The sequence below is a fragment of the Gorilla gorilla genome, chromosome 10, assembly GCF_029281585.2.
Source record: "Gorilla gorilla gorilla isolate KB3781 chromosome 10, NHGRI_mGorGor1-v2.1_pri, whole genome shotgun sequence".
Lineage (NCBI taxonomy): Eukaryota > Metazoa > Chordata > Mammalia > Primates > Hominidae > Gorilla > Gorilla gorilla.
Window position 1 is genome coordinate 46248090 of NC_073234.2, and position 12575 is coordinate 46260664.

The 12575-nt window shown below is 37.9% G+C and overlaps 1 protein-coding gene across 1 annotated transcript; it reads right to left on the minus strand.

Annotated features, from left to right (window-relative positions):
- Positions 1-9203: 9203 nt before the first annotated feature.
- Positions 9204-10145, minus strand: LOC115936448 (olfactory receptor 9K2-like). The gene has a single exon (XM_031016542.1). It carries the CDS (start codon positions 10143-10145, stop codon positions 9204-9206), a length of 942 nt encoding a protein of 313 aa, XP_030872402.1.
- Between the last annotated feature and the right edge of the window lie 2430 nt (positions 10146-12575).

Consider the following 12575-nt stretch of genomic DNA (forward strand, 5'->3'; position numbering starts at 1 on the left):
AACTATTTGAGTCAGAGAATCTTAGCACCCTGGTAATAGAAAATGGTATTCTAAGTACCCTCACTGAAGTTCCATATCAGTACGCCAAATGTTAATAGAACTAAATGTTAGGTAAACACTAACATCACATCAAATTTAAAGACAAAGTGAAGTACATGATGCTACGGATCAATCAGTATATGTGTATGCATGAAAAGTTATAACCAGGGAAAATAAAACAATGCAATACAAGTACGTTGAGCGTTTAAGAAGCCTAATATAATCTTCAGCCTCTCAAGATCATATCATTACATTAAAAGCTTTTTTGATGTGGATTTTTGTATAAAGTTTTAAAGTCCCCTCTAAATAAAAACTTTTGATGTATAGGATGCAGAATGTGAACTTCAAACTTTCTTTGATGTAGCAATGTTTCAAAAGCAATCTACACATAATTTAAAAATAAAACACTTTGTTAATGAGAGTCAACAAAATGTTGATATGACATTGGGTTGTTCTGATGGAATCTTAATGGCACAAGTAACAAGAAAGTTATAAATTGGGGACTACTTTTTATATGAGGCATATGAACCCAGAAAAAAAATTTACGAAGGAAAATATTTATGGCAATTTTAAAGAAAATAAGAAATATCTGAGTTTAGCACCTTGGAAATCAGTCTGCCTTGGGTTTTCCTTTTTTTTTTCTGGATTTCTTTGAATATTTGAGGTGATTTAAGCAACGCCACTTATGAGGTTATTCCCCAGAATACTGCAATCTGTTATGGCTACAAAGCAGTTACATAATCTAACATATTTAAGACTAAAGCAAATGGATCAAGGCTGCATTCTTATTCAGTATTCTACCGCCTTTCCCCAATAGTCCTTAAGTACTCACACTCGGTAGGTGTATCAAAGAATGATAGTCTAAGGTTAATGGGCATTCAATATAAATAGTAAAACCTAAGTCTAAGAAAGGAATCTCCAGACTAATAATAATTTACACCAAAAATCCATTTCCCAAGTGAGTTGAATTTCTATTTTGCTCTCAAATATCATTTTTATGAAATTAAGCACTAAGAGAAATGGCATATTGACGGGCCTAGGGAGGGGTAGATAAATATAACCTTGATTTGTTAAATGTCTTAGCTTCCTTCTTTATCTCTTAGATAGGAATAATTATCATCAAATCCCTTCCCCTAATAAAATTTAATCTACAAATATGCATTCCATTGTACATTTATCAAAGGAGACTTAGCTAGTTAAAGAAAAACAGAAAAAATAGACCTAAAGATCCATATTCTAGGTTTTCAAGATGTCAAATATATGAACAAAACTGGAAGATGTATTTTATTTATTAGGTTTAGTTTTTGTCTTTGATGATATTTTCTAGATTTATGGATGGTAATTGTCTGTCTAAAGTATTAGTTAAATCACTTGCAGGGCTGGGCACGGTGGTTCATGCCTGTAATCCCAGCACTTTGGAAGGCTGAGGCAGTTGGATCATGAGGTCAGGAGTTCGAGACAAGCCTGACCAAAATGGTGACACCCCATCTCTACTAAAAATAGAAAAATTACCTGGGCATGGTGGCGTACACCTGTAATCTCAGCTACTCAGGAGGCTGAGGCAGGAGAGTCACTTGAACCCAGGAGGCGGAGGTTGCAGTGAGCCGAGATCACACCACTGTACTCCAGCCTGGGCAACAAGAGTGAGACTCCATCTAAAAAAATAATAAATAAAAATCACTTGAAAAATAGTAACTCTGACATGACTTTTTCTGGAACCTGGGTTCCCTTGATACCTATCAAAGCTGTGGGGCAGTCGCTTAACTACCCTTTTCTCAACTGACATTTAAAGTTTAGGACTAATCACATTTTTAAATATCTTATACCCAAACTAATATACAGAGATATACACCAACAAACACATATGCATGTACACATACACACACACATATACAATCCCACCATTCATAAAGGCTACTGTAATGTATGCATGCATACATATATATATATACACATAGAATTCAACTATTCATAAAGGCTACTGTAAAATCTTGTGATATCTGTAACTGAGATTTTCAAGCTGACTTCATTTCAATATAAAACTTTCACTAATTACATATTTATAACCAATAATTGATATTATCCCAAAGATAGCTGAAAACATTATGAAATCATAAGAAGACATTTTCATTATATTAGAGCAAAACAGGGATGACTGTCATTCACAGAGCATTAAATAAAATGTCTTGATTTAAACCAAATCAAGCCAATTTGCCCATATGTCTTCTTCTTTGGCCCCTTTAATTCAACAAAGAGCTTTATTTTACTTAATGCTTTTAATGGAAAAGATTATTTTTCCATTCTATTTCCTTTTCATCAGATACACATGCTCTCACCTCTTTGGCATGTCATCAAAACCAAAACACAGGAGGAGGAGCCAAGATGGCCGAATAGGAACAGCTCCGGTCTACAGCTCCCAGCGTGAGCGACGCAGAAGACGGGTGATTTCTGCATTTCCATCTGAGGTACCGGGTTCATCTCACTAGGGAGTGCCAGACAGTGGGCGCAGGCCAGTGGGTGTGCGCACCATGCGCGAGCCAAAGCAGGGCGAGGCATTGCCTCACCTGGGAAGCGCAAGGGGTCAGGGAGTTCCCTTTCCGAGTCAAAGAAAGGGGTAACGGACGAACCTGGAAAATCGGGTCACTCCCACCCGAATATTGCGCTTTTCAGACTGGCTTAAAAAACGGCGCACCACAAGACTACATCCCACACCTGGCTCGGAGGGTCCTACGCCCACGGAATCTCGCTGATTGCTAGCACAGCAGTCTGAGATCAAACTGCAAGGCGGCAGCCAGGCTGGGGGAGGGGCGCCCGCCATTGCCCAGGCTTGCTTAGGTAAACAAAGCAGCCAGGAAGCTCGAACTGGGTGGAGCCCACCACAGCTCAAGGAGGCTTGCCTGCCTCTGTAGGCTCCACCTCTGGGGGCAGGGCACAGACAAACAAAAAGACAGCAGTAACCTCTGCAGACTTAAATGTCCCTGTCTGACAGCTTTGAAGAGAGCAGTGGTTCTCCCAGCACGCAGCTGGAGATCTGAGAACGGGCAGACTGCCTCCTCAAGTGGGTCCCTGACCCCTGACCCCCAGCAGCCTAACTGGGAGGCACCCCCCAGCAGGGGCACACTGACACCTCACACGGCAGGGTATTCCAACAGACCTGCAGCTGAGGGTCCTGTCTGTTAGAAGGAAAACTAACAAACAGAAAGGACATCCACACCGAAAACCCATCTGTACATCACCATCATCAAAGACCAAAAGTAGATAAAACCACAAAGATGGGGAAAAAACAGAACAGAAAAACTGGAAACTCTAAAACGCAGAGCACCTCTCCTCCTCCAAAGTAATGCAGTTCCTCACCAGCAACAGAACGAAGCTGGATGGAGAATGATTTTGACGAGCTGAGAGAAGAAGGCTTCAGACGATCAAATTACTCTGAGCTACGGGAGGACATTCAAACCAAAGGCAAAGAAGTTGAAAACTTTGAAAAAAATTTAGAAGAATGTATAACTAGAATAACCAATACAGAGAAGTGCTTAAAGGAGCTGATGGAGCTGAAAAACAAGGCTCGAGAACTACCTGAAGAATGCAGAAGCCTCAGGAGCCGATGCGATCAACTGGAAGAAAGGGTATCAGCAATGGAAGATGAAATGAATGAAATGAAGCGAGAAGGGAAGTCTAGAGAAAAAAGAATAAAAAGAAATGAGCAAAGCCTCCAAGAAATATGGGACTATGTGAAAAGACCAAATCTACGTCTGATTGGTGTACCTGAAAGTGATGCGGAGAATGGAACCAAGTTGGAAAACACTCTGCAGGATATTATCCAGGAGAACTTCCCCAATCTAGCAAGGCAGGCCAACATTCAGATTCAGGAAATACAGAGAACGCCACAAAGATACTCCTCGAGAAGAGCAACTCCAAGACACATAATTGTCAGATTCACCAAAGTTGAAATGAAGGAAAAAATGTTAAGGGCAGCCAGAGAGAAAGGTCGGGTTACCCTCAAAGGGAAGCCCATCAGACTAACAGCGGATTTCTCGGCAGAAACCCTACAAGCCAGAAGAGAGTGGGGGCCAATATTCAACATTCTTAAAGAAAAGAATTTTCAACCCAGAATTTCATATCCAGCCAAACTAAGCTTCATAAGTGAAGGAGGAATAAAATACTTTACAGACAAGCAAATGCTGAGAGATTTTGTCACCACCAGGCCTGCCCTAAAAGAGCTCCTGAAGGAACCGCTAAACATGGAAAGGAACAACCGGTACCAGCCACTGCAAAATCATGCCAAAATGTAAAGACCATCGAGACTAGGAAGAAACTGCATCAACTAATGAGCAAAATCACCAGCTAACATCATAATGACAGGATCAAATTCACACATAACAATATTAACTTTAAATGTAAATGGACTAAATTCTCCAATTAAAAGACACAGACTGGCAAGTTGGATAAAGAGTCAAGACCCATCAGTGTGCTGTATTCAGGAAACCCATCTCACATGCAGAGACACACATAGACTCAAAATAAAAGGATGGAGGAAGATCTACCAAGCAAATGGAAAACAAAAAAAGGCAGGGGTTGCAATCCTACTCTCTGATAAAACAGACTTTAAACCAACAAAGATCAAAAGAGACAAAGAAGGCCATTACATAATGGTAAAGGGATCAATTCAACAAGAGGAGCTAACTATCCTAAATATATATGCACCCAATACAGGAGCACCCAGATTCATAAAGCAAGTCCTGAGTGACCTACAAAGAGACTTAGACTCCCACACATTAATAATGGGAGACTTTAACACCCCACTGTCAACATTAGACAGATCAACGAGACAGAAAGTCAACAAGGATACCCAGGAATTGAACTCAGCTCTGCACCAAGCGGACCTAATAGACATCTACAGAACTCTCCACCCCAAATCAACAGAATATACATTTTTTTCAGCACCACACCACACCTATTCCAAAATTGACCACATACTTGGAAGTAAAGCTCTCCTCAGCAAATGTAAAACAACAGAAATTATAACAAACTATCTCTCAGACCACAGTGCAATCAAACTAGAACTCAGGATTAAAAATCTCACTCAAAGCCGCTCAACTACATGGAAACTGAACAACCTGCTCCTGAATGACTACTGGGTACATAACGAAATGAAGGCAGAAATAAAGATGTTCTTTGAAACCAACGAGAACAAAGACACAACATACCAGAATCTCTGGGAGGCATTCAAAGCAGTGTGTAGAGGGAAATTTATAGCACTAAATGCCCACAAGAGAAAGCAGGAAAGATCCAAAATTGACACCCTAATATCACAATGAAAAGAACTAGAAAAGCAAGAGCAAACACATTCAAAAGCTAGCAGAAGGCAAGAAATAACTAAAATCAGAGCAGAACTGAAGGAAATAGAGACACAAAAAACCCTTCAAAAAATCAATGAACCCAGGAGCTGGTTTTTTGAAAGGATCAACAAAATAGATAGACCGCTAGCAAGACTAATAAAGAAAAAAAGAGAGAAGAATCAAATAGACACAATAAAAAATGATAAAGGGGATATCACCACCAATCCCACAGAAATACAAACTACCATCAGAGAATACTACAAACACCTCTACGCAAATAAACTAGAAAATCTAGAAGAAATGGATACATTCCTCGACACATACACTCTCCCAAGACTAAACCAGGAAGAAGTTGAATCTCTGAATAGACCAATAACAGGAGCTGAAATTGTGGCAATAATCAATAGTTTACCAACCAAAAAGAGTCCAGGACCAGATGGATTCACAGCTGAATTCTACCAGACGTACAAGTAGGAACTGGTACCATTGCTTCTGAAACTATTCCAATCAATAGAAAAAGAGGGAATCCTCCCTAACTCATTTTATGAGGCCAGCATCATTCTGATACCAAAGCCAGGCAGAGACCCAACCAAAAAAGAGAATTTTAGACCAATATCCTTGATGAACATTGATGCAAAAATCCTCAATAAAATACTGGCAAACCGAATCCAGCAGCACATCAAAAAGCTTATCCACCATGATCAAGTGGGCTTCATCCCTGGCATGCAAGGCTGGTTCAATATACGCAAATCAAAAAATGTAATCCAGCATATAAACAGAGCCAAAGACAAAAACCACATGATTATCTTAATAGATGCAGAAAAAGCCTTTGACAAAATTCAACAACCCTTCATGCTAAAAACTCTCAATAAATTAGGTATTGATGGGACATATTTCAAAATAATAAGAGCTATCTATGACAAACCCACAGCCAATATCATACTGAATGGGCAAAAACTGGAAGCATTCCCTTTGAAAACTGGCACAAGACAGGGATGCCCTCTCTCACCGCTCCTATTCAACATAGTGTTGGAAGTTCTGGCCAGGGCAATTAGCAGGAGAAGGAAATAAAGGGTATTCAATTAGGAAAAGAGGAAGTCAAATTGTCCCTGTTTGCAGATGACATGATTGTTTATCTAGAAAACCCCATTGTCTCAGCCCAAAATCTCCTTAAGCTGATAAGCAACTTCAGCAAAGTTTCAGGATACAAAATCAATGTACAAAAATCACAAGCATTCTTATACACCAATAACAGACAAACAGAGAGCCAAATCATGAGTGAACTCCCATTCACAATTGCTTCAAAGAGAATAAAATACCTAGGAATCCAACTTACAAGGGATGTGAAGGACCTCTTCAAGGAGAACTACAAACCACTGCTCAATGAAATAAAAGAGGATACAAACAAATGGAAGAAGATTCCATGCTCATGGGTAGGAAGAATCAATATCGTGAAAATGGCCATACTGCCCAAGGTCATTTACAGATTCAATGCCATCCCCATCAAGCTACCAATGCCTTTCTTCACAGAATTGGAAAAAACTACTTTAAAGTTCATATGGAACCAAAAAAGAGCCCGCATTGCCAAGTCAATCCTAAGCCAAAAGAACAAAGCTGGAGGCATCACACTACCTGACTTCAAACTATACTACAAGGCTACAGTAACCAAAACAGCATGGTACTGGTACCAAAACAGAGATATAGATCAATGGAACAGAACAGAGCCCTCAGAAATAACGCCGCATACCTACAACTATCTGATCTTTGACAAACCTGAGAAAAACAAGCAATGGGGAAAGGATTCCCTATTTAATAAATGGTGCTGGGAAAACTGGCTAGCCATATGTAGAAAGCTGAAACTGGATCCCTTCCTTACACCTTATGCAAAAATCAATTCAAGATGGATTAAAGATTTAAACGTCAGACCTAAAACCATAAAAACCCTAGAAGAAAACCTAGGCATTACCATTCAGGACATAGGCGTGGGCAAGGACTTCATGTCCAAAACACCAAAAGCAATGGCAACAAAAGACAAAATTGACAAATGGGATCTAATTAAACTAAAGAGCTTCTGCACAGCAAAAGAAACTACCATCAGAGTGAACAGGCAACCTACAACATGGGAGAAAATTTTTGCAACCTACTCATCTGACAAAGGGCTAATATCCAGAATCTACAATGAACTCAAACAAATTTACAAGAAAAAAACAACCCCATCAAAAAGTGGGCGAAGGATATGAACAGACACTTCTCAAAAGAAGACATTTATGCAGCCAAAAAACACATGAAAAAATGCTCACCATCACTGGCCATCAGAGAAATGCAAATCAAAACCACTATGAGATATCATCTCACACCAGTTAGAATGGCAATCATTAAAAAGTCAGGAAACAACAGGTGCTGGAGAGGATGTGGAGAAATAGGAACACTTTTACACTGTTGGTGGGACTGTAAACTAGTTCAACCATTGTGGAAGTCAGTGTGGCGATTCCTCAGGGATCTAGAACTAGAAATACCATTTGACCCAGCCATCCCATTACTGGGTATATACCCAAAGGACTATAAATCATGCTGCTATAAAGACACATGCACACGTATGTTTATTGCTGCATTATTCACAATAGCAAAGACTTGGAACCAACCCAAATGTCCAACAATGATAGACTGGATTAAGAAAATGTGGCACATATACGGCATGGAATACTATGCAGCCATAAAAAATGATGAGTTCATGTCCTTTGTAGGGACATGGATGAAATTGGAAACCATCATTCTCAGTAAACTATCGCAAGAACAAAAAACCAAACACCGCATATTCTCACTCATAGGTGGGAATTGAACAATGAGATCACATGGACACAGGAAGGGGAATATCACACTCTGAGGACCGTTGTGGGGTGGGGGGAGGGGGGAGGGATAGCATTGGGAGATATACGTAATGCTAGATGACGAGTTAGTGGGTGCAGCGCACCAGCATGGCACATGTATACATATGTAACTAACCTGCACAATGTGCACATGTACCCTAAAACTTAAAGTATAATAAAAAAAAAAACAAAAAACCAAAACACAATACTAGCATTTATAACAAATATCATTTGCATATAAACCAGTTGGGACACACAGTTTCCAAGTTAATCATCGTATAAAGTATGTTCTGTATCAAAATTTCACCTAGGCATGCAAAGAGAAATAGTAAAATATTATACCTCCCCATTTCACCCAACATATTATCACATGAAGAGGCAGAAAGAAAGTGACAAATACATTACTATTTGTAGAAAGATAACAAGTTTTCATAAATATCCAGAACTTTCCAATTTAACATTGCCTTGGGAAAAAGTAAGTACTTCATGTGTAACATTCGTTATGGGAAATTATTCATGCTGTGGAATGGAAGAGTTAAGGAGTTTTATTTTAAAAAAATAAATAAATAAACTTGGCTGGGCATGGTGGCTCACGCCTGTAATCCCAGCACTTTGTGAGGCCGAGGCAGATGGATCATCTGAGGCCAGGAGTTCGAGACCAGCCTGGCCAACATGGTGAAACCCTGCCTCTACTAAAATTACAAAAATTAGCCGGGCATGGTGGCTCACGCCTGAATCCCAGCTACTCAGGAGGCTGAGACAGGAGAATCACTTGAACCCAGGAGGCGGAGGTTGCAGTGAGCTGAGATCACACCACTGCACTCCAGCCTAGGTGACAGAGCAAGACTCCATCTCAATAAATAAATAAATTAATTAATTTGAACTTTAAATGCCTACATCTAGAAAATCAGGCACTAAAAAATAATTGATGCAAGAAACAGAAAAACAAATAAAAGCAGATTCAGAGTAAAACTTTTTTCTTCCATAAAACTTTTTTCACGGCATCTTTAACATCCTTATTTCTTAAAGAGTAGATTAAAGGATTTAACATAGGTGTGAACAAAATGTAACATACTGAAGCCACTTTACGAAGTTCAGGGTTATTTGGAGGTGTGAGATACACAAAAGAGACAGTTCCATAGAGCAAACTTACAACCCCCAGGTGGGAGCTGCAAGTGGAGAAGGCTTTCTTCCTTCCTTCACTGGAGCGGATCTTTAAAACTGTGGACACAATGTACATATAAGATACGACAATAACAACTATTGTGGGCAAAATAATGAAGACAGCCAAACTAAATGACACCATCTTATTCATGAAGATATTGGAACAGGAGATCTTTTCAATCGGGTTTGAATCACAGTAGAAGTGATCAATGACTCGGGAGGCACAGAAAGACATGGAGAATGTGACACTGATTTGAAGGATGGAACTGACCCAGCCACAGAGGTAGGAACCAGCCACCAATTGGATACAAACACTTCTTGACATGCGAACTGAGTAGAGGAGTGGGTTGCAGATGGCAATGAAGCGGTCATAGGCCATGGCTGCTAGAACAAAGGCCTCTGTTACCATGAAAAGTGCATAAAGGAACAGCTGCGCCACACAACCTGCAAAGGATATGGTCTTTTTCTGAGATAGGATGTTGACCATGGCTTTGGGTACAATAACAGTAGAATAGGAGAGATCAATGACGGAGAGATTGCCTAGGAAGAAGTACATTGGTGCATTCAGCCGGGGATCAGTCACAATGATGCCAATCATACTAAGGTTTCCCAGAAGAACCATCCCATAAATAATCAGGAATAGTAGGAAAAGGAGACTGTGGAGCTCTGGACGAACTCTGATGCCTACAAGAATGAAGTCAGTCACTTCTGAATAGTTGTCTCCTCCCTTGTCACCCATGGCAAATTTCTGCTTCAAGATATAAGAGAAAGTCAGCAAATAAATGTTTCTCTACTATAACAAAAACACTTAACATTAAAGGAGACTTTATAGTTGGCATATGCCTTCATTATCCCATTAAGTTTACACACATGAGCAAATGAAAGATGAGAGATGTTTTGACTTGCCTAAGGTAACACAACTGGCTAACAATGGAGTTTGGACCCAAGATACAGTATTTTGTATCCAGACTAGTAATAATTTCAACACAATGTAGTTTGATACTTTTTTATATCTCTCTACCTTGTTACATGAGATGGCTTATGAGATGTCATTTGTAATTGAGGTGTTGATTTCAAAATATTGTCAGTAAATTCCTAATACTAAGAAAAATACTCTTCCTTAAGTTTTAATCTATCATGTAATATTCACTTTTCCTTTAAAAACACATTGCTTCAAAATGGTAATAAATAAATGAGGGAAAAGAAAGCTGAAAGTACATTCCAAGGTAACATGAACTTTCTACCAAAAGAGCTCTTACAACCTCAAGGAAATTATCAGTTAACTGTCTTATTTAGAGATCTTTTATTTATTTTATTTTTTCTTGAAAAAAAAAGGGATACATTTGCAGAACATGCAGGTTTATTGCATAGGTATACAGGGATCTTTTAAAATGCAACCAGTCTTCAGCTCCTGGAACTAGTTTAATTTTATTTAAGGACAAAAGCAAAATGTAAACAATGTCTTTATATTTTTTATTCTGTGAAGCTTATTGATCCTGCTTTTTTCTACATAAATCTGTCAAGAAGGTCATGCCATCAAACTTTTCCAAATTTGAGAAAAAAATAGATGTAAATTAAGAAAATTATATTTGCTATACAATCTAATACATTCTTTTACACAGTCCATAATTTTTATTGACTGTGTAAAAGAATGTATTAGGTTATATAGCAAATTTTTTGAACTCTTAAGCTGATGGTAAGAGCTTAATAGTTTAAGAATAAATAGTATTAATTTCTTAAATGCATCCAAATTAACTTATTTGAATTTGGGTGACCTATTAAGCAACTAAAACAACTTTGGTTAATTTGAAATATTTCTGTTTTTTATTTTTATGTAAAACAACACACTCATTGTCTATTAAGTTGTCTAGCAATTAAAGATGATCCTACCACATCTTTTCTTCTTTGGTGGCATTTAAGCCAAGCATCATTCATCCTTCCAAGGAGTGGTATGGATAATAAAAGTGAGCAAATGATCCAGAAAATATCTTTGCCAAAATTGAAATAAATGCTATGCTAGCAATCGTAATTACAGAGCATGCAGAATTCCTCTTTAACTCTTTATCCTCCCTCAACTGTAAGAGGTTTAAGAGGTTTACTTTTTTTCATTTTCCCATGTTCTACAAAAGTCTCTCAGACCCCAAAGCCTTCATGACCTTCCTTACATCTTTCATTTGTTACCTCTCTCAATAACTTCATCCAAAAAAGACTAAAATTAATCCAAATACATTCAAATCAACAGAAAAAATGATTGAATATAAAAGCATTAGTATTCTGTGTCTCCACTGTCCTCACACCAACTACTCCACCATATATTTGAAACCTATTCAAATAAATGTATAGTCATTTGGTTTTATTGGGGGGGATAAATTAGACTTACAGCTTAACATGCATGAGGATGACTAAATTTTATTCCGGGAATAGAATAAAGCTTTTTAGGCATGAAGCTGAATAGAACAGTTTCAAACATCAGCCACCATTTGTTGGTTTGGAATAGGAAAAGGAGGTCAGTTATAGAGAATAGGAATGACTTTTAAGACATGTAAAATAATTTCACACATATCTCTCCCTTCCGCAATAAGTCACAAGCTTGTGACAATTAGTTTGATTGTAGTGATCATTTCACAATGTGTAGATATTAAAACATCAAGTCTTATACCTTAAGTATATATAATTTTTATATCAATGATATGTCAACTCTTAAAAAAAATCTTAAGCTTAACAGGCCTTGTTGTTTAATCTTGTTTTTTTTAAAAAAGGAAGAAGTAGAGGAGGAGAAAGAGGGAGAAGGGCAGTAGAAAGAGAAGGAAAAACTCTTAAATTCTTATACCAAATCAAATGCTACTTTTTGACCCTTTTTGAAAGTGAAATATTAGTTTTTCAAGAATTAATCCATTTCCATCTGTCTGATTATCAACTAATGTGTTGAGTCAATATTTTTAAGGATCTATTCTGTGTCAAGTATTGTGTTTGGCACTAAAAATGAAGACAAAAAAGAATTAAACGTAATTCCAACTTAAAACATGGTATGATACATGATATGAGATGTTTATTATAATATAATAACTACCTTTAATTCATTACTAAATGACCAATAGTAAATAAATAAGCTCACTGCTAACTTTTTAAAGAACACATTTTTTTAAATGCTAAAGATGATAAAACCTTT